General features: G+C 43.9%; 1 protein-coding gene across 1 annotated transcript in view; it reads right to left on the bottom strand.

Moving 5' to 3' along the window:
* Positions 1–14,367: 14,367 nt before the first annotated feature.
* The window catches only part of LOC128704977 (uncharacterized), a 57,443-nt gene continuing 47,916 nt past the window's right edge, over positions 14,368–23,894 (bottom strand). The window contains exons 4-7 of the mRNA XM_053800187.2: positions 21,645–21,730; positions 17,683–17,808; positions 15,730–15,831; positions 14,368–14,941 (exon numbers count right to left, since the gene is read on the bottom strand). Of these exons, the coding sequence (XP_053656162.1) occupies positions 14,696–14,941; positions 15,730–15,831; positions 17,683–17,808; positions 21,645–21,730 (560 nt within the window). The 3' untranslated portion in view covers positions 14,368–14,695. The remainder of the gene's footprint in view (positions 14,942–15,729; positions 15,832–17,682; positions 17,809–21,644; positions 21,731–23,894) is intronic.

Below are 23,894 nucleotides of genomic sequence, written 5' to 3'. Positions count from 1 at the left end.
GTTTAGCTCGCTGGTCAGTCTGACTGTGATTTCCCTAACTGCTATACAGAAGAGAAATGGTGCAAGAGGATCTCCTTGTTGGACACCCTCCGATGATGTAATTTCATGCTCTCCAAAGAGAAGCATTGATTCCTTGCTATACCCAGCTGAAACAAAAGGGAAGAGACCAGGGAAATGTTCTTGTACTGCTGCTAATACCACGTCTCTTTTCAGGAGATTGAACGCATTCTTGAAATCTAATTTTACCACTGCATTGTCCTCAGGCAGGTTGTTGATATACGCCCTTGTTGCATGAACCGCTGCTTCACTTCCTTGAGAGACCCCAAAGCCAAGCTGGTTTGGTTGAAGCATCATGGCTGCCTGTGCACGAATACTTCGGACAGCAGCTTTGGATACGAGGCGGCGTAAGGTGTTGCCTACTGCAATTGGCCGAATTCCTCCATCCTTCTTTTTAAGTGCACAAAGTGTTGCACCAAAAAAGAAAGGTCTAATTTCATCAGGGATCAGACCAGCCAAGAAATTGTTGACGAACCTTGTGATCTCTGAAAGCAGTGTCTCTGCAATTTCCCCAATAACTGGATTAACCATTTCCTTTAAATGCTGTGGCCTTATTCCAGTGTAACCCCCAGCAGAGCCAGATGGGAACGACATTATTGCTTTGTAAATGTCTGAGTCTTCCACTATCAATGGTTCCATAGTGGGGACAGAGGTGTTGGAACTGTTGGTGCCACTGGTTTCCCTGGCAGGGTGCTTTCCTCTAAGTGCTTCAGCCGTGTCAGCATCCCTGGGAGCAACCGTATCTTCACTGGTAATAATTCTTATTGCCCCCACTGTGTTGCCCTCTTCAATTTTCTTGCTCACCTGGACTCTGACTTTTTCACTGTCAGTAGAGTGAGTGGGGGTTCTGCCTCTCCCTTTTTTGTGTTGACGGGGAAGGTGAATGAGGTTATCAACTCTAGGAAAATCTCTTAAGGATTTAATTATCATTGAGGCTAGCCTCTTTCCCCTTCTTTCCGGCACAGCTAAGCAGACATTGCCAAAAAGTAGCAAGTTGTGCCATGCCTTGATGGTTGGTGGAGCATTTAAGATAGTGGAACCATCGTTTACTTTTTTCAGGAGGTCTGTAAGTTTCCCAGCTGCGTGTGGACGGGCTGCTTTGGGAATATGTGTGAGTGTCCTCGTACCTGTTGCTTTGATTGCTTCCAAGAGATTGTCTGATGAGATGAAATCTGTTGGTGAGGGTTCAGGTGCCTGAGGTGGTTCTGGATCATCACTTTCCACAGGAGGACATCCTGAACCAGGGCAACTACCGTGCTTGCGGAGGAAACCATTCGAGTTGAGACAACGAAGCTGTAAGCATGACCGACACCTGCCTCTCCTAGTATTGCCAACCGTGCCATTTCCCTGGCTGCTTGCTTCCTCCTGGTTGGCATCCATCTGCTAGACTAGACAATAGGAGTGGAATATGACATGCTGGGTGGGTATGGTGCGTGGAAGGTAGTGAACTTGACCGTGGTGGCCTGGTGGAGTTTGAGGGGCTGGGAATATATATATATATATATATATATATATATATATATATATATATATATATATATATATATATATATATATATATATATATATATATAGAATGTCGTGCCGAATAGGCAGAACTTGCGATCTTGGCTTAAATAGCAACGCTCATCTTGCCATATAGAACAAGCGAAAATTTGTGTATGCAATAATTTCGCCAAAATCATTCTGAACCTAACGAAAAAAATATATTTCACTGTGTTTGTTTAGTATTAAATTATTGTAAACAAATCTAAAATATATTTAGTTGGGTTAGGCTAAAATAAATTGCTCTTGTTATAATAAGGTTAGGTAAGTTTTCTAAGATTCTTTTGGAGCAAAATTAAAAATTTGTACATTAACATAGAACGCTGTTAAAAATTCCTCAGTGGATTCAAACAATGACTCTGGAACATTATTACTATTATTATTATTGTGGACTATGCCCAGTGCCCTGGTGGCAAAAGCTCTCGTTTCACACCGCCAGGGTCCGGGATCGATTCCCGGCGAAGGGGTGGAAACATCGGACGTGTTTCCTAACACCGGTTGTCTATATTCACCCGTCAGTAAAATGGGTACCTGGGTGTTAGTGGACTGGTGTGGGTCACATCCTGGGTGTTAGTGGACTGGTGTGGGTCGCATCCTGGGTGTTAGTGGACTGGTGTGGGTGGCATCCTGGGTGTTAGTGGACTGGTGTGGGTCGCATCCTGGGTGTTAGTGGACTGGTGTGGGTCACATCCTGGGTGTTAGTGGACTGGTGTGGGTCGCATCCTGGGTGTTAGTGGACTGGTGTGGGTCACATCCTGGGTGTTAGTGGACTGGTGTGGGTCATATCCTGGGTGTTAGTGGACTGGTGTGGGTCACATCCTGGGTGTTAGTGGACTGGTGTGGGTCACATCCTGGGTGTTAGTGGGCTGGTGTGGGTCACATCCTGGGTGTTAGTGGACTAGTGTGGGTCACATCCTGGGTGTTAGTGGACTGGTGTGGGTCACATCCTGGGTGTTAGTGGACTGGTGTGGGTCACATCCTGGGTGTTAGTGGACTGGTGTGGGTCACATCCTGGGTGTTAGTGGACTGGTGTAGGTCACATCCTGGGTGTTAGTGGACTGGTGTGGGTCACATCCTGGGTGTTAGTGGACTGGTGTGGGTCACATCCTGGGACAAAACTGACATAATTTGCGGGAAATGCTCAGCATAACAAGGGTCTTTCTATATAGTAGTATGTCACTGATGTCAGCTATGATCTGTATACCTTCACCTACCATCAAGACTGAGGGACTGATCACCTACCATCAAGACTGAGGGACTGATCACCTACCATCAAGACTGAGGGACTGATCACCTACCATCAAGACTGAGGGACTGATCACCTACCATCAAGACTGAGGGACTGATCACCTACCATCAAGACTGAGGGACTGATCACCTACCATCAAGACTGAGGGACTGATCACCTACCATCAAGACTGAGGGACTGATCACCTACCATCAAGACTGAGGGACTGATCACCTACCATCAAGACTGAGGGACTGATCACCGTCTCATCAATAAAGATACCTTGGGTGTTGTCGTGTCTTACTCATCAATAAAGATACCTTGGGTGTTGTCGTGTCTTACTCATCATTAAAGATACCTTGGATGTTGTCGTGTCTTACTCATCAATAAAGATACCTTGGGTGTTGTCGTGTCTTACTCATTAATAAAGATACCTTGGGTGTTGTCGTGTCTTACTCATCAATAAAGATACCTTGGGTGTTGTCGTGTCTTACTCATCAATAAAGATACCTTTGATGTTGTCGTGTCTTACTCATCAGTAAAAATACCTTGGATGTTGTCGTGTCTTACTCATCAATAAAGATACCTTGGGTGTTGTCGTGTCTTACTCATCAATAAAGATACCTTGGGTGTTGTCGTGTCTTACTCATCAATAAAGATACCTTGGGTGTTGTCGTGTCTTACTCATCAATAAAGATACCTTGGGTGTTGTCTTGTCTTACTCATCATTAAAGATACCTTGGGTGTTGTCTTACTCATCAATAAAGATACCTTGGATGTTGTCGTGTCTTACTCATCAATAAAGATACTTTGGGTGTTGTCTTACTCATCAATAAAGATACCTTGGGTGTTGTCGTGTCTTACTCATCAATAAAGATACCTTGGGTGTTGTCGTGTCTTACTCATCAATAAAGATACCTTGGGTGTTGTCTTGTCTTACTCATCATTAAAGATACCTTGGGTGTTGTCGTGTCTTACTCATCAATAAAGATACTTTGGGTGTTGTCTTACTCATCAATAAAGATACCTTGGGTGTTGTCGTGTCTTACTCATCAATAAAGATACCTTGGGTGTTGTCTTGTCTTACTCATCAATAAAGATACCTTGGGTGTTGTCGTGTCTTACTCATCAATAAAGATACTTTGGGTGTTGTCTTACTCATCAATAAAGATACCTTGGGTGTTGTCGTGTCTTACTCATCAATAAAGATACCTTGGGTGTTGTCGTGTCTTACTCATCAATAAAGATACCTTGGGTGTTGTCGTGTCTTACTCATCAATAAAGATACCTTGGGTGTTGTCGTGTCTTACTCATCAATAAAGATACCTTGGGTGTTATCGTGTCTTACTCATCATTAAAGATACCTTGGGTGTTGTCGTGTCTTACTCATCAATAAAGATACCTTGGGTGTTGTCGTGTCTTACTCATTAATAAAGATACCTTGGGTGTTGTCGTGTCTTACTCATCAATAAAGATACCTTTGATGTTGTCGTGTCTTACTCATCAGTAAAGATACCTTGGATGTTGTCGTGTCTTACTCATCAATAAAGATACCTTGGGTGTTGTCGTGTCTTACTCATCAATAAAGATACCTTTGATGTTGTCGTGTCTTACTCATCAGTAAAGAGACCTTGGATGTTGTCGTGTCTTACTCATCAATAAAGATACCTTGGGTGTTGTCGTGTCTTACTCATCAATAAAGATACCTTTGATGTTGTCGTGTCTTACTCATCAGTAAAGATACCTTGGATGTTGTCGTGTCTTACTCATCAATAAAGATACCTTGGGTGTTGTCGTGTCTTACTCATCAATAAAGATACCTTGTGTGTTGTCGTGTCTTACTCATCAATAAAGATACCTTGGGTGTTGTCGTGTCTTACTCATCAATAAAGATACCTTGGGTGTTGTCGTGTCTTACTCATCAATAAAGATACCTTGGGTGTTGTCGTGTCTTACTCATCAATAAAGATACCTTGGGTGTTGTCGTGTCTTACTCATCAATAAAGATACCTTGGGTGTTGTCGTGTCTTACTCATCATTAAAGATACCTTGGGTGTTGTCGTGTCTTACTCATCATTAAAGATACCTTGGGTGTTGTCGTGTCTTACTCATCAATAAATATACCTTGGGTGTTGTCGTGTCTTACTCATCAATAAAGATACCTTGGGTGTTGTCTTGTCTTACTCATCATTAAAGATACCTTGGGTGTTGTCGTGTCTTACTCATCAATAAAGATACTTTGGGTGTTGTCTTACTCATCAATAAAGATACCTTGGGTGTTGTCGTGTCTTACTAATCAATAAAGATACCTTGGATGTTGTCGTGTCTTACTCATCAATAAAGATACCTTGGGTGTTGTCGTGTCTTACTCATCAGTAAAGATACCTTGGATGTTGCCGTGTCTTACTCATCAATAAAGATACCTTGGGTGTTGTCGTGTCTTACTCAACAATAAAGATACCTTGGGTGTTGTCTTGTCTTACTCATCATTAAACATACCTTGGATGTTGTCGTGTCTTACTCATCATTAAACATACCTTGGATGTTGTCGTGTCTTACTCATCATTAAAGATACCTTGGGTGTTGTCGTGTCTTACTCATCAATAAAGATACCTTGGGTGTTGTCTTGTCTTACTCATCATTAAAGATACCGTGTGTGTTGTCGTGTCTTACTCATCAGCAAAGATACCTTGGGTGTAGTCTTGTCTTACTCATCATTAAAAATACCTTGGGTGTTGTCGTGTCTTACTCATCATTAAAGATACCTTGGGTGTTGTCGTGTCTTACTCATCAATAAAGATAGCGTGGGTGTTGTCGTGTCTTACTCATTAATAAAGATACCTTGGATGTTGTCGTGTCTTACTCATCATTAAAGATACCTTGGGTGTTGTCGTGTCTTACTCATCATTAAAGATACCTTGGGTGTTGTCGTGTCTTACTCATCAATAAAGATACCTTGGGTGTTGTCGTGTCTTACTCATCAATAAAGATACCTTGGGTGTTGTCGTGTCTTACTCATCAATAAAGATAGCGTGGGTGTTGTCGTGTCTTACTCATCAATAAAGATAGCGTGGGTGTTGTCGTGTCTTACTCATTAATAAAGATACCTTGGATGTTGTCGTGTCTTACTCATCATTAAAGATACCTTGGGTGTTGTCCTGTCTTACTCATCATTAAAGATACCTTGGGTGTTGTCGTGTCTTACTCATCAATAAAGATACCTTGGGTGTTGTCGTGTCTTACTCATCAATAAAGATACCTTGGGTGTTGTCTTGTCTTACTCATCATTAAAGATACCTTGGATGTTGTCGTGTCTTACTCATTAATAAAGATACCTTGGATGTTGTCGTGTCTTACTCCTCATTAAAGATACCTTGGGTGTTGTCGTGTCTTACTCATCATTAAAGATACCTTGGGTGTTGTCGTGTCTTACTCATCAATAAAGATACCTTGGGTGTTGTCGTGTCTTACTCATCAATAAAGATACCTTGGGTGTTGTCGTGTCTTACTCATCAATAAAGATACCTTGGGTGTTGTCTTGTCTTACTCATCATTAAAGATACCTTGGATGTTGTCGTGTCTTACTCATTAATAAAGATACCTTGGATGTTGTCGTGTCTTACTCATCATTAAAGATACCTTGGGTGTTGTCGTGTCTTACTCATCAATAAAGATACCTTGGGTGTTGTCGTGTCTTACTCATCAATAAAGATACCTTGGGTGTTGTCTTGTCTTACTCATCATTAAAGATACCTTGGGTGTTGTCGTGTCTTACTCATCAATAAAGATACCTTGGGTGTTGTCGTGTCTTACTCATCAATAAAGATACCTTGGGTGTTGTCTTGTCTTACTCATCATTAAAGATACCTTGGGTGTTGTCGTGTGTCTTACTCATCAATAAAGATACCTCAGACGTTGAAGTGTGTCTCATTAAGTTTTATTGCAAGATCAACTATTTGCGCTTCTTGTTATTTGTTCTGAGAGTCTCGCAGAGTTGGTTTCTTGCGACGGTCTGTTGAACCTTTCTGGTTAATTGGTTTAAAGTTTATGAAGTTCACGACGGTCATTAAGGCTGCATGTCACCTGTTCTCCACCAGTCTAGAATATTTTAGTAAGATCAGTGGCGTGCAGAGGTGTGGAGATACCCAGGGCCAACTCCTTGTTTGTATGCCCCTAAGACTCCTTGATTGAATGCCCCAAATCACTAATTTCCCTCTCTAACTGGATGCCTTCCCCCATTTGGATGCCCGGGGCTGCCGCCCCTTCAGCACCCCCCTCCCCTCTGCACGCCACTGAGTAAGACATTTGTAACAGTTGGGGTATCTTTATTCCGAAAAGATGCGCCTGCCTAGCAGGCTTTCCTAACTGTTGCAATATATAATCTGATGTTTCGGTCTGACTTGGACCATTTACAAAGTCTATTGCAAATGTGTGTTAAATCTGTATACCATTTTCATATTCAATGTGACTTAAGAAATCGTAATGACACGATTGCAGACTCTATGACCGCGGGTTCAATCCCGGCCGGGGGTATGGTTCATATTCAATCCTTGGATACCTCGGTATACGAACTTGAAAAATTATGTAAATGTATTTTTGTAAGTGCTTTTGTTAGTGTATTTTTGGGGGTCTCAAACGGATAAATCCATTTTACACTATTCGTTATGGGAACAAATTCGTTCAGTACTCGAACAGATCGGTACTCGAACAGATCGACACTCGAACAGTTTTCTGGAACGAATTGGGTTCGTAACCCGAGGTACCACATATTCTGAGAGAGATACCTCACATTAGGCATCAATTTTCCCATTTTCATCTCTAATTCTGGCCATTGACATTTTTCAACAATGGTCAAAAACTCAACGTTATACATATAATTCATTTATTTAAAAAATACAAATGTAAATTATAAGGACTTTCTCTACGTTGACTCTTAATCAACATTAAAAATGTTTCTCACATATATTTCTTAGATCAAATAGGAAATATCGAACACGACATTAAACCTACGTTAAACTATTATTAAAAATAGCCAACATAGACAATCCATTAATGTATAAATCTATATATAATAGAAATTTTTCAAATATACATAAAGCTATAAATAAATACACAGGAATATATACAAAATACACTTAAGTTGGTGGCACCTTAATGTTCCCGCAGTGATGTGTTAAATGAGACACGTGTACAATACTCCGGCAGATTTATTGTGAAAACATTTCGCCAATCAGTGGCTTCCTCAGTCCAGTATACAGAAGAATGGTTGAACATCGGGAGATTGAGGTAATCAGTCCCTCAACAAGGAGTCGATGTGTCCAGTCCATTATTACCAAAACTGATAGACTGAACACATCGACTGATTACCTCAAACTCCTAAGTCTTCAACCGTTATTCTGTTGGACTGAGGAAGCCACTGTCTGGCGTAAAGGTTCCAAAACAAAGATACCCAAGTGTTCCACAAGTTTCTATCTCATCAGCTTGGTTCTTCGAACCACGTGTTTACAGCAGTGATTCTCAGTGATTCTCTTGGGTGGTAAATTTACCCCTTGGGGCAAACCTGCATATTTTTCTGGCCTTTTTTTCTGTCCCTTTATGATGGCGATATTTTTTTTGTATGTAGGTAAATGGAGAAATACATTATGCAGACGGGGGCTTAATGGTGGAGGAAACTTTGAGAAATACTGGTCTACAGTGATGTAGGTCTGGAGGGAGGGAGGTGGTCACCAGTAGGTATTAATGTTGGAAGCTGGTCTGGAGGGAGGGAGGTGGTCACCAGTAGGTATTAATGTTGGAAGCTGGTCTGGAGGGAGGGAGGTAGTCACCAGTAGGTATTGATGTTGGAAGCTGGTCTGGAGGGAGGGAGGTAGTCACCAGTAGGTATTAATGTTGGAAGCTGGTCTGGAGGGAGGGAGGTGGTCACCAGTAGGTATTGATGTTGGAAGCTGGTCTGGAGGGAGGGAGGTAGTCACCAGTAGGTATTAATATTGGAAACTGGTCTGGAGGGAGGGAGGTAGTCACCAGTAGGTATTAATATTGGAAGCTGGTCTGGAGGGAGGGAGGTAGTCACCAGTAGGTATTAATATTGGAAGCTGGTCTGGAGGGAGGGAGGTAGTCACCAGTAGGTATTAATGTTGGAAGCTGGTCTGGAGGGAGGGAGGTGGTCACCAGTAGGTATTGATGTTGGAAGCTGGTCTGGAGGGAGGGAGGTAGTCACCAGTAGGTATTAATGTTGGAAGCTGGTCTGGAGGGAGGGAGGTAGTCACCAGTAGGTATTAATATTGGAAGCTGGTCTGGAGGGAGGGAGGTGGTCACCAGTAGGTATTAATGTTGGAAGCTGGTCTGGAGGGAGGGAGGTGGTCACCAGTAGGTATTGATGTTGGAAGCTGGTCTGGAGGGAGGGAGGTAGTCACCAGTAGGTATTAATATAGGAAGCTGGTCTGGAGGGAGGGAGGTAGTCACCAGTAGGTATTAATATTGGAAGCTGGTCTGGAGGGAGGGAGGTGGTCACCAGTAGGTATTAATATTGGAAGCTGGTCTGGAGGGAGGGAGGTAGTCACCAGTAGGTATTAATGTTGGAAGCTGGTCTGGAGGGAGGGAGGTAGTCACCAGTAGGTATTAATATTGGAAGCTGGTCTGGAGGGAGGGAGGTAGTCACCAGTAGGTATTAATATTGGAAGCTGGTCTGGAGGGAGGGAGGTAGTCACCAGTAGGTATTAATGTTGGAAGCTGGTCTGGAGGGAGGGAGGTGGTCACCAGTAGGTATTAATATTGGAAGCTGGTCTGGAGGGAGGGAGGTAGTCACCAGTAGGTATTAATATTGGAAGCTGGTCTGGAGGGAGGGAGGTAGTCACCAGTAGGTATTAATATTGGAAGCTGGTCTGGAGGGAGGGAGGTAGTCACCAGTAGGTATTAATATTGGAAGCTGGCCTGGAGGGAGGGAGGTAGTCACCAGTAGGTATTAATATTGGAAGCTGGTCTGGAGGGAGGGAGGTAGTCATCAGTAGGTATTAATGTTGGAAGCTGGTCTCGAGGGAGGGAGGTAGTCACCGGTAGGTATTAATGTTGGAAGCTGGTCTGGAGAGAGGGAGGTAGTCACCAGTAGGTATTAATATTGGAAGCTGGTCTGGAGGGAGGGAGGTAGTCACCAGTAGGTATTAATGTTGGAAGCTGGTCTGGAGGGAGGGAGGTAGTCACCAGTAGGTATTAATGTTGGAAGCTGGTCTGGAGGGAGGGAGGTAGTCACCAGTAGGTATTAATGTTGGAAGCTGGTCTGGAGGGAGGGAGGTAGTCACCAGTAGGTATTAATATTGGAAGCTGGTCTGGAGGGAGGGAGGTAGTCACCAGTAGGTATTGATGTTGGAAGCTGGTCTGGAGGGAGGGAGGTAGTCACCAGTAGGTATTAATATTGGAAGCTGGTCTGGAGGGAGGGAGGTAGTCACCAGTAGGTATTAATATTGGAAGCTGGTCTGGAGGGAGGGAGGTAGTCACCAGTAGGTATTAATGTTGGAAGCTGGTCTGGAGGGAGGGAGGTAGTCACCAGTAGGTATTAATATTGGAAGCTGGTCTGGAGGGAGGGAGGTAGTCACCAGTAGGTATTAATGTTGGAAGCTGGTCTGGAGGGAGGGAGGTAGTCACCAGTAGGTATTAATGTTGGAAGCTGGTCTGGAGGGAGGGAGGTAGTCACCAGTAGGTATTAATGTTGGAAGCTGGTCTGGAGGGAGGGAGGTAGTCACCAGTAGGTATTAATGTTGGAAGCTGGTCTGGAGGGAGGGAGGTAGTCACCAGTAGGTATTAATATTGGAAGCCGGTCTGGAGGGAGGGAGGTAGTCACCAGTAGGTATTAATATTGGAAGCTGGTCTGGAGGGAGGGAGGTAGTCACCAGTAGGTATTAATATTGGAAGCTGGTCTGGAGGGAGGGAGGTAGTCACCAGTAGGTATTAATGTTGGAAGCTGGTCTGGAGGGAGGGAGGTGGTCACCAGTAGGTATTAATATTGGAAGCTGGTCTGGAGGGAGGGAGGTAGTCACCAGTAGGTATTAATATTGGAAGCTGGTCTGGAGGGAGGGAGGTAGTCACCAGTAGGTATTAATATTGGAAGCTGGTCTGGAGGGAGGGAGGTAGTCACCAGTAGGTATTAATATTGGAAGCTGGCCTGGAGGGAGGGAGGTAGTCACCAGTAGGTATTAATATTGGAAGCTGGTCTGGAGGGAGGGAGGTAGTCATCAGTAGGTATTAATGTTGGAAGCTGGTCTCGAGGGAGGGAGGTAGTCACCGGTAGGTATTAATGTTGGAAGCTGGTCTGGAGAGAGGGAGGTAGTCACCAGTAGGTATTAATATTGGAAGCTGGTCTGGAGGGAGGGAGGTAGTCACCAGTAGGTATTAATGTTGGAAGCTGGTCTGGAGGGAGGGAGGTAGTCACCAGTAGGTATTAATGTTGGAAGCTGGTCTGGAGGGAGGGAGGTAGTCACCAGTAGGTATTAATGTTGGAAGCTGGTCTGGAGGGAGGGAGGTAGTCACCAGTAGGTATTAATATTGGAAGCTGGTCTGGAGGGAGGGAGGTAGTCACCAGTAGGTATTGATGTTGGAAGCTGGTCTGGAGGGAGGGAGGTAGTCACCAGTAGGTATTAATATTGGAAGCTGGTCTGGAGGGAGGGAGGTAGTCACCAGTAGGTATTAATATTGGAAGCTGGTCTGGAGGGAGGGAGGTAGTCACCAGTAGGTATTAATGTTGGAAGCTGGTCTGGAGGGAGGGAGGTAGTCACCAGTAGGTATTAATATTGGAAGCTGGTCTGGAGGGAGGGAGGTAGTCACCAGTAGGTATTAATGTTGGAAGCTGGTCTGGAGGGAGGGAGGTGGTCACCAGTAGGTATTAATATTGGAAGCTGGTCTGGAGGGAGGGAGGTAGTCACCAGTAGGTATTAATATTGGAAGCTGGTCTGGAGGGAGGGAGGTAGTCACCAGTAGGTATTAATATTGGAAGCTGGTCTGGAGGGAGGGAGGTAGTCACCAGTAGGTATTAATATTGGAAGCTGGCCTGGAGGGAGGGAGGTAGTCACCAGTAGGTATTAATATTGGAAGCTGGTCTGGAGGGAGGGAGGTAGTCATCAGTAGGTATTAATGTTGGAAGCTGGTCTCGAGGGAGGGAGGTAGTCACCGGTAGGTATTAATGTTGGAAGCTGGTCTGGAGAGAGGGAGGTAGTCACCAGTAGGTATTAATATTGGAAGCTGGTCTGGAGGGAGGGAGGTAGTCACCAGTAGGTATTAATGTTGGAAGCTGGTCTGGAGGGAGGGAGGTAGTCACCAGTAGGTATTAATGTTGGAAGCTGGTCTGGAGGGAGGGAGGTAGTCACCAGTAGGTATTAATGTTGGAAGCTGGTCTGGAGGGAGGGAGGTAGTCACCAGTAGGTATTAATATTGGAAGCTGGTCTGGAGGGAGGGAGGTAGTCACCAGTAGGTATTGATGTTGGAAGCTGGTCTGGAGGGAGGGAGGTAGTCACCAGTAGGTATTAATATTGGAAGCTGGTCTGGAGGGAGGGAGGTAGTCACCAGTAGGTATTAATATTGGAAGCTGGTCTGGAGGGAGGGAGGTAGTCACCAGTAGGTATTAATGTTGGAAGCTGGTCTGGAGGGAGGGAGGTAGTCACCAGTAGGTATTAATATTGGAAGCTGGTCTGGAGGGAGGGAGGTAGTCACCAGTAGGTATTAATGTTGGAAGCTGGTCTGGAGGGAGGGAGGTAGTCACCAGTAGGTATTAATGTTGGAAGCTGGTCTGGAGGGAGGGAGGTAGTCACCAGTAGGTATTAATGTTGGAAGCTGGTCTGGAGGGAGGGAGGTAGTCACCAGTAGGTATTAATGTTGGAAGCTGGTCTGGAGGGAGGGAGGTAGTCACCAGTAGGTATTAATATTGGAAGCTGGTCTGGAGGGAGGGAGGTAGTCACCAGTAGGTATTAATGTTGGAAGCTGGTCTGGAGGGAGGGAGGTAGTCACCAGTAGGTATTAATGTTGGAAGCTGGTCTGGAGGGAGGGAGGTGGTCACCAGTAGGTATTAATATAGGAAGCTGGTCTGGAGGGAGGGAGGTGGTCACCAGTAGGTATTAATGTTGGAAGCTGGTCTGGAGGGAGGGAGGTAGTCACCAGTAGGTATTAATGTTGGAAGCTGGTCTGGAGGGAGGGAGGTAGTCACCAGTAGTTATTAATGTTGGAAGCTGGTCACCTGCGTGTAAGTAAGCACCTGACTTGTCTCATTCTCTGGGTATCGGAAACGTTAAGTAGTAAGAGGTTTGGAACCCTTGTTTTACAGCCTGGGATGTTTTCATGAAGGATCGAAAGCCATCTCCTGTGGTGGATCACTGTGGTGTTCTCCCTGTGGTACATCACTGTGATGTTCTCCCTGTGATGGATCACTGTGGTGTTCTCCCTGTGATGGGTCACTGTGATGTTCTCCCTGTGATGGATCACTGTGGTGTTCTCCCTGTGATGGGTCACTGTGATGTTCTCCCTGTGATGGATCACTGTGGTATTTACCCTATGTATATCATTTTGGTGGATCACTATGGTATACGCCCTGTAGTGAATCACTGTGGTATTCACCTTGTGGTGCATCACTGCGGTATACACCCTGTGGTGGATCACTGTGGTATACACCCTGTGGTGAGTCACTGTGGTATTCACCTTGTGGTGGATCACTGCGGTATACACCCTGTGGTGGATCACTGTGGTATTTACCCTGTGGTGGATCACTGAGGTATTTACCCTGTGGTGGATCCCTGTAGTATACACCCTGTGATGGATTACTGTGGTGGATTACTGTGGTGGATCACTGTGGTGGATCACTGTGGTGGATCACTGTGGTGGATCACTGTGGTGAATCACTGTGGTGGATCACTGACATTCTTGAGAGCTGGCCTCGCCTCATGACCATCTCATGGCTGCTATCTTTGGCACATGTATCCCACCTTATCCTACCTTACCTTCTGCACCTCCTTCTCCTCTTGGAAAGACCAACAAATGCAGCATAAGATCGCTTATCCAGAACGTTTCGCCCACGCAGTGGGCTTCGCATTACGAACTAGTATCGTCAAATGATTCCATCACTCACCAGTTGACTATTACCATCTCATCAGTATTTATTGCCGTTTCTCTTCTCCTCCTCCTCTACACACATCATCGGTAATCAACAAAAATGATGATTTTAAACAATATAAAATAAATCCCTACAGTGTGTCTATAATATAACAGTCTTTGTACACTGGAGTGAGAGGGAGACGTCGAACTTACCCACAACTTGTCGAGGTATGACTTGATCAACCTCATACTTGTAAGATCAGAGTAATTTGCACTCGATTTTATTATTATAATCAAAAAGAAGCGCTAAACCACAAGGGCTATACAGCGCTGTATTTGCACTCGAGCCAGACACAGTGGGGGAAAGATACTGGAAACTCAGTTACGTACGTGCTTGGCACCTTAGTTGATAAACAAGCGATTGGTGATATAATGTCTTGATGACCACAAGCAGATGTGACGGTCGATACTTTGGGTGACTTGTCATATAGAACAATATACCCGTAAAATAAGGTTAGGTACCTTATGTCACTTATTTAGGTACCTGTAGCTTATTCCTTGAAAGAAAAACGTATATTTTTCAATATTTCTAGCTTGTCTTACACCAATCTTAATCAATTTAGACATATCTACTGTATCTTAAACTGCTCTTAGAGTTTACCTGGAGTTTATCTAGAGAGGTAAACAGTAGACAGCTAAAATTATGTCTGGCTGCATTTACAGCTGGTTGGCTGAGAGCTTTCTTAGCCCTGCCTAGACAGTAGTGGATGGTCTGGCTGAGAGCTTTCTTAGCCCTGCCTAGACAGTAGTGGATGGTCTGACAACATCTTGCCAGGCAGACTGATCAAGACTCCCGTTGCTGCTCTGAATGGGCAGTTTGTTGGTGCTGTCGTTCAGGCCACGATTGGTAAAGTGTCGTTCCCCGGTCACACGCATCGTGGAAGCATTATCGTCATCGTCGTCGTCAGAGGAAGCCCTCATGTGCCTCTGGAATTTTGGGCTTTTGTGTAGGCTTCTCCTGCTGCGGGTTCTCTCCTCCGCTACCTGCCGAGAGGAGACAGCAAGAGTCAGTGGTGTCCGGGGAAAAAACACGGGAAAAAAGTCACAGAAAAAAAAATCACAATATTGACTAGGAAAAAAGTCATTGGAAAAATATCACAGGAAAGAAAGTAGGTAAAAATTCAAAATTTTGGCTAGGAAAAGTCACTTGAAATATTTGAAAACACAAACATTCAGGTTTGGTGACTTTTTTCTGGATTCGAGTCAGTAACACCTCAGCGTTCAGGAAAATTTTCTTGAGGAATTAGACACATGTACAACACCTGGGTGTATTTAATGGATGAAATCGGAATAGGTTGTCAGTCCCTCACCTTTGCAGCAACATATAAGACAGTCGAGGCTGAGGTTGAAGAACCTGCCTAGTATGACCATCAGTTGATGGAATGACCACATCGACTCGATGTGGTCAGTCCATCAATCTTGATGGAATAGAATAGAATAGAATTCCATTCTATACAAGATTGATGGACTGACCACATCGAATCAAGGCTGAGGGACTGATTACCTCATTCTCCTCCTGTTCTTCAAGTTTCTCCTTTGTATGGACTGATGAAGCCACTGTGTGGCGAAACGTTTCCTTAATAAAGATACCAGAGAGTTGCACATGTGTCTAATTCAACAACATGTCGGTTCTCTGAACCATTCATCTACAATCTTAGCACCTGGTTCGCTGGTTGGGAGGGCTGTATTAATGGGTGTATTTATGGGTGTATTTATGGGTGTATGACTTACGCTGCACAAAATGTACCATTCTTATGGCATACCACACTTACCTTATAGGTGAAAATGCCGGCGATGATGCAGAAGATGACTGTGATAATGACTTGAATCAGGGTGAGACTACAGCCAGCCATCAGAAACTCACGTTCAAAGTCCTGCAGAAGAGTTGCAACATTATTAGCATACGGGGGAGCGCTAAGATCGTAGGAGTTAACGCCTGGGGAATGGGAGGTAATCAGGTTTGATCCTAGAAGGTGAAGGGCAGCTCCAGTTCCTTTGATCAAGAGCCCTTCAAAAAGAAGGCAACACCAAAAAAATACAATAAAATTATTAATTATTTTTTAATTATTTAAAATTATTATTATTATCCACACTGTATTTTGCCAGCGATGAGCTGAGAGTAGGAGGCTCTTATGAGGCCTATTCCATAGGCTTTTTGTGTATCCATATGTACCTCATATCCATCCTGTGGATGAATATGAGGTACACAATAAACTAGCCACTACCATCCACAGGATGGATATGAGGTACACAATAAACTAGCCACTACCATTCACAGGATGGATATGAGGTACACAAACTAGCCACTACCATCCACAGGATGGATATGAGGTACACAATAAACTAGCCACTACCATCCACAGGATGGATATGAGGTACACAAACTAGCCACTACCATCCACAGGATGGATATGAGGTACACAATAAACTAGCCACTACCATCCACAGGATGGATATGAGATACACAATAAACTAGCCACTACCATCCACAGGATGGATATGAGATACACAATAAACTAGCCACTACCATCCACAGGATGGATATGAGGTACACAATAAACTAGCCACTACCATCCACAGGATGGATATGAGGTACACAATAAACTAGCCACTACCATCCACAGGATGGATATGAGATACACAATAAACTAGCCACTACCATCCACAGGATGGATATGAGGTACACAATAAACTAGCCACTACCATCCACAGGATGGATATGAGGTGCACAAACTAGCCACTACCATCCACAGGATGGATATGAGGTGCACAAACTAGCCACTACCATCCACAGGATGGATATGAGGTGCACAAACTAGCCACTACCATCCACAGGATGGATATGAGGTACACAATAAACTAGCCACTACCATCCACAGGATGGATATGAGGTGCACAGTAAACTAGCCACTACCATCCACAGGATGGATATGAGGTACACAATAAACTAGCCACTACCATCCACAGGATGGATATGAGGTACACAATAAACTAGCCACTACCATCCACAGGATGGATATGAGGTACACAAACTAGCCACTACCATCCACAGGATGGATATGAGGTACACAATAAACTAGCCACTACCATTCACAGGATGGATATGAGGTACACAATAAACTAGCCACTACCATCCACAGGATGGATATGAGGTACACAATAAACTAGCCACTACCATTCACAGGATGGATATGAGGTACACAATAAACTAGCCACTACCATCCACAGGATGGATATGAGGTACACAAACTAGCCACTACCATCCACAGGATGGATATGAGGTGCACAAACTAGCCACTACCATCCACAGGATGGATATGAGGTGCACAAACTAGCCGTTTCGGCGGTAAAAACTAATTATATTCGTGACTTAAGGCGAGTAATACGGAATTTTGTCCAACAGTAGAAAGTGGTTAGCTAATAAGTATTTATGCCTATTGTACTACTAGACCGCATGTCACCTATTCTCCAGCAGTCAAGAATACTTTAATACCTACAATAGTGATTAATGTAAACTACCAGTGTGTGTATATATACACTGAGAGATGTGTATATGCTATTGGTATACGCAACCCAGATGAAAGAGGGATAGGCAGGGATCTCACCTGAGCTACGTAGGTGATTAGGAATGGGTAGGGATCCCACTTGAGGCACATAGGTGATTGGGAGTGGGTACGAATCTTACCTGAGTTACGTATGTGAAAAGGAGTGGGTAGGTATCTCACCTCAGGCACGTAGGTAATGTGATCGTAGCTACCACGGCGGACCATCCAAGCACTGATGTAGAAGACGTTGATACCAATTACACCGAAGGATTTGATAAGCCACAACCAGGTCATCCAGGGCTTGTGCTGTGGGGAACAAGATATCGTTAGTGCTCGATATGCCACAACCAGGTCATCCAGGGCTTGTGCTGTGGGGAACAAGATATCGTTAGTGCTCGATATGCCACAACCAGGTCATTCAGGGCTTGTGCTGTGGGGAACAAGATATCGTTAGTGCTCGATATGCCACAACCAGGTCATTCAGGGCTTGTGCTGTGGGGAACAAGATATCGTTAGTGCTCGATATGCCACAACCAGGTCATCCAGGGCTTGTGCTGTGGGGAACAAGATATCGTTAGTGCTCGATATGCCACAACCAGGTTATTCAGGGCTTGTGCTGTGGGGAACAAGATATCGTTAGTGCTCGATATGCCACAACCAGGTCATTCAGGGCTTGTGCTGTGGGGAACAAGATATCGTTAGTGCTCGATATGCCACAACCAGGTCATCCAGGGCTTGTGCTGTGGGGAACAAGATATCGTTAGTGCTCGATATGCCACAACCAGGTCATTCAGGGCTTGTGCTGTGGGGAACAAGATATCGTTAGTGCTCGATATGCCACAACCAGGTCATTCAGGGCTTGTGCTGTGGGGAACAAGATATCGTTAGTGCTCGATATGCCACAACCAGGTCATTCAGGGCTTGTGCTGTGGGGAACAAGATATCGTTAGTGCTCGATATGCCACAACCAGGTCATTCAGGGCTTGTGCTGTGGGGAACAAGATATCGTTAGTGCTCGATATGCCACAACCAGGTCATTCAGGGCTTGTGCTGTGGGGAACAAGATATCGTTAGTGCTCGATATGCCACAACCAGGTCATTCAGGGCTTGTGCTGTGGGGAACAAGATATCGTTAGTGCTCGATATGCCACAACCAGGTCATCCAGGGCTTGTGCTGTGGGGAACAAGATATCGTTAGTGCTCGATATGCCACAACCAGGTTATTCAGGGCTTGTGCTGTGGGGAACAAGATATCGTTAGTGCTCGATATGCCACAACCAGGTCATTCAGGGCTTGTGCTGTGGGGAACAAGATATCGTTAGTGCTCGATATGCCACAACCAGGTCATTCAGGGCTTGTGCTGTGGGGAACAAGATATCGTTAGTGCTCGATATGCCACAACCAGGTCATTTAGGGTTTGTGCTGTGGGGAACAAGATATCGTTAGTGCTCGATATGCCACAACCAGGTCATTCAGGGTTTGTGCTGTGAGGAACAAGATATCGTTAGTGCTCGATATGCCACAACCAGGTCATTCAGGGTTTGTGCTGTGGGAAACAAGATATCGTTAGTGCTCGATAAGCCACAACCAGGTCATTCAGGGTTTGTGCTGTGGGGAACAAGATATCGTTAGTGCTCGATATGCCACAACCAGGTCGTTCAGGGTTTGTGCTGTGGGGAACAAGATATCGTTAGTGCTCGATATGCCACAACCAGGTCATCCAGGGCTTGTGCTGTGGGGAACAAGACATCGTTAGTGCTCGATAAGCCACAACCAGGTCATCCAGGGCTTGTGCTGTGGGGAACAAGACATCGTTAGTGCTCGATAAGCCACAACCAGGTCATCCAGGGCTTGTGCTGTGGGGAACAAGACATCGTTAGTGCTCGATAAGCCACAACCAGGTCATCCAGGGCTTGTGCTGTGGGGAACAAGACATCGTTAGTGCTCGAAAAAGTTTTGCAATAGACATTATACGGATGAATGTTAACAAAACATTTAAATACTTCCAGTAGAACAGGTGTTTCCAGACACAGGTTGTCTTCCAGCAAGTCTGGTGTTTCCAGACACAGGTTGTCTTCCAACAAGTCTGGTGTTTCCAGACACAGGTTGTCTTCCAACAAGACTGGTGTTTCCAGACACAGGTTGTCTTCCAACAAGACTGGTGTTTCCAGACACAGGTTGTCTTCCAACAAGACTGGTGTTTCCAGACACAGGTTGTCTTCCAACAAGTCTGGTGTTTCCAGACACAGGTTGTCTTCCAACAAGACTGGTGTTTCCAGACACAGGTTGTCTTCCAACAAGTCTGGTGTTTCCAGACACAGGTTGTCTTCCAACAAGACTGGTGTTTCCAGACACAGGTTGTCTTCCAACAAGTCTGGTGTTTCCAGACACAGGTTGTCTTCCAACAAGACTGGTGTTTCCAGACACAGGTTGTCTTCCAACAAGTCTGGTGTTTCCAGACACAGGTTGTCTTCCAACAAGACTGGTGTTTCCAGACACAAACTGTCTTCCAGCAAGACAGGTGTTCCCAAACATAGGCTGTCTTCCAGCAAGACTGGTGTTTTCCTGAGGCAGGAAGTGATTTCCAGTACCCAGGATTTTTTTCTTACACAAAACAAGTTTTTCCCAACAGATCTGAAGAGCAATTTCACCCCTGGATGCAACCTAGAACAGTAAACACAAACATTCATAATTTCACCGTTTCTGAAATCGAACCTAGGACCTTGTGGTTGTGAATTTAATCTTAGGTTAGCTATACATCATCCTCGCCAGTGTAACGATGTTTTTTTAATTAAAGTAAATATGTACACGGGTACCTTTTACCCAATATTAAGATTAGGTACTGGAACAAAGGATTAGACACATGTACAACATCGGGTATCTTTACTGTAGACGTATCGCCATCCATTAAAGATACCCAGATGTTGCACATGTAGATCATACCACGGGTGGGGTTAGAACCCGCGGTCAGTGAGTCACAAAACTCCAGACCGTCGCGTTAGTCACTGGATCGCGAGTTCTAACCCCGCCCATGGTATGGTTTGTTTGCAATCATGTCATTACGATTTCGTTAGTCATGTTGCACACGTGTCTAATCGTTCATGTTATCGACGCTGCATATCATATATGTACAGGTGTTTATATACAGGATTACGTTCCAGTAAGACTGAAGTGTTCTGGAAAGCACCTGTCTTTACCACTAGGGGTCAAGGGAAATAGGTATGTAAGATAATTAGCCATTGTTTACCCGTGAGTAGAATGCTCTCTCTAGTAAGCTACACGTAACCCAGTGAGGGGTGAGGAGAAAGAGGAATGCTGAGGGTACAGATGAGGGGAAAATTATGGTAATGTGTAATACGTAGTATATGGAAAATACAATCTGTTGAGGTGAAAGTGATGTATGGAGGAAAGAGGACAGCGGCGTTCCTACCATGGACCGAGAGATCTTATGACTGAGATTTGATTTTGGGACGAGAGACAGATATGAGAGGCAGGGACGAGAGACAGAGACGAGAGACAAGGACTAAAGACAAACGACATCTACCCGTTTTACAACACAAGACAAGAACGGACTAAAAACTCCCCAGATAGTCAACATCAACAGCAGTGTTCGCGAGGCGGAACTACCAGCAAAAACACTGCCAGAGGAAGATTTCCCTGGCGACCGCAACAGCACTCTTAGAACCCCCGCTGACCGTCTTTCCCAAAGGCGTTGAAGATAGTATACGGTACAAGAAGCGTAATTGCGCCATTTACCACTACTTAGGCTGACAGAAATGGTGTTGAGATGTTACCTTGGTTACTGAACCAAAATACTTGGATATAACTGGGTCATAATTTACGATGGTGGTGGAAAGCTAGATTCTGGAAAGCTTTTCTTTACAATATTTTGTGGGTAACTAGCTGGGTTTAAAGCCTATAGACTAAACTAGGGTCATTAAGGCTGCCTGATGTCTTTAAACCACCAGATAAGACTATAATCCTTAAAACAGAGATTAACATAAACTCGGCATATATACGCTGAGAGACAGGCACTTGATGCATATAATAATAATCTGAAGATTATTATTACAGTTTAATGAAAATCATTATACTGTAAACTCTGAGATTACAGGAATATAATGAATTGTTCAGTAACATACCTTAGCGAGGGCGATGATGTAAATAATGTCGAAGAACGGAGTAATGGCGCCTTCACCCAGGCCAATGTACGTGCGTAAGGTAAACACTGTTAGGGAAGATACATACAAATCAGCTGTTGCAACATAAACAAAAATCAGCTGATGCAAAACAAAAAAATCACCTGGCATAAAGTAAAAATTCAGCTAGCATGAGGTAAACGAAAATCAGCTGGCATGAGGTAAACAAAAATCAGCTGGTAAAAGGTAAACAAAAATCAGCTGTGTAGGCCCTAAACGACCAAAATTAATTTTATAAATTCATGGCTTCCTCGTATTAATAATTATTTCATAAGTTCCTCAGCAAATAATTTTATAACCATGATTATCTCCCGTATGACAGAAATCATACAATTTTTATTTGCACAAGCAAATACGGGAGAGAAATACGTGGATTACGTCATCCTTTACATCAAGAAGTCGTCTGACACTTCCACACTTGAAGGTAATTTACAAGTTAAATACGGGAGAGAATTACGTGGATTACATCTTCCTTTAAATCAAGAAGCCGTCTGACACTTCCACACGTGAAGGTAATTTACAAGTTAAATACGGGAGAGAATTACGTGGATTACATCTTCCTTTAAATCAAGAAGCCGTCTGACACTTCCACACGTGAAGGTAATTTACAAGTTAAATACGGGAGAGAAATACGTGGATTACATCTTCCTTTAAATCAAGAAGCCGTCTGACACTTCCACACGTGAAGGTAATTTACAAGTTAAATACGGGAGAGAATTACGTGGATTACATCTTCCTTTAAATCAAGAAGCCGTCTGACACTTCCACACGTGAAGGTAATTTACAAGTTAAATACGGGAGAGAAATACGTGGATTACATCTTCCTTTAAATCAAGAAGCCGTCTGACACTTCCACACGTGAAGGTAATTTACAAGTTAAATACGGGAGAGAATTACGTGGATTACATCTTCCTTTAAATCAAGAAGCCGTCTGACACTTCCACACGTGAAGGTAATTTACAAGTTAAATACGGGAGAGAATTACGTGGATTACATCTTCCTTTAAATCAAGAAGCCGTCTGACACTTCCACACGTGAAGGTAATTTACAAGTTAAATACGGGAGAGAAATACGTGGATTACATCTTCCTTTAAATCAAGAAGCCGTCTGACACTTCCACACGTGAAGGTAATTTACAAGTTACATTATCGAGGAAGATGTTACAGTGAATCAAGAAATACGCAAAGAAAGCGTGATGATTTGTGAATATCTGGTTGAATTATGATGTTTGGGACACCACAAGGTGAGGAACTGTCACCTTCCCTAATAAACGTAAATGTCTTGATATAACTAAACGATAAATTGTAATAATGTTGGTAAAATTACCTTTAATATGTTAGGTTAATGACACAAGTGAAACTAATGTGACATTTTATTGTTGCAACGTTTCACTCTCCAGGAGCTTTATCAAGCTTACCATAGGTGACAGAGTGGACACATGTATCAAGTTGGCTTCCACTTGATACATGTGACGGACATGATGTGAAGAATAGATTCACAGGTGACTGCAAGCTAAGTAGAGAATTTAAGCGGACAAGGATCAGGAAAAAAAACATACCACGGGCGGGGTTCTAACCCCACCCGTGGTATGGTTTGCAATCTTGTCATTACGATTTCGTGAATCAAGGACCAGGAAAGTGGAATAATTAAAGTTTGTCTTCATTGAGCTTCATATTGCTTTCTGATGCCCATTTAAAGACCTGGTTAACATCTCCAGGAGCTTTGCCATGCTTGTCAAGCTCCTGGAGAACGAAAGGTTTCCTTAAAATGTCAAAGGTTCTTGTTAAAGAATATTTAAGGTTCTTGTGTAAGAATGCTTAAGTTTTTTGTGAATGTTAAATGTTCGTGTGAATGTTAATTAAAACTTCATGTAAAAGAATGTTAAAGGTAAGTTTTGTGTTTGGGAACCCCAAGAAATGTGTCTTCACGACACATTTCTTGGATATAAACAAGGCATACAAGACTTTATATACCAGATATGAGCCAAGAATAGGATGGAATGGTTGGAAGTTGCTTATTCCAGTATCCTGCTGATACAAACATGTCTGTGATATAATGTGAAGTGGAATGAAGTTGAGAGGAACACTGCTGCAGCGGTTCCAGACAGAGGATGGAAATATAGATATGTTAAAGGATGTTAGTTGCTGGGTAAACAAGAAATGGGGCTGAGAGCCATTTCTTGCCACCCTATCT

Source organism: Cherax quadricarinatus, chromosome 97 (assembly GCF_038502225.1).
Source record: "Cherax quadricarinatus isolate ZL_2023a chromosome 97, ASM3850222v1, whole genome shotgun sequence".
In the NCBI taxonomy this organism is placed as follows: Eukaryota; Metazoa; Arthropoda; class Malacostraca; order Decapoda; family Parastacidae; genus Cherax; species Cherax quadricarinatus.
The sequence above is the reverse complement of the archived record's forward strand: the minus strand, read 5'-3'. Positions and strand labels throughout refer to the sequence as shown.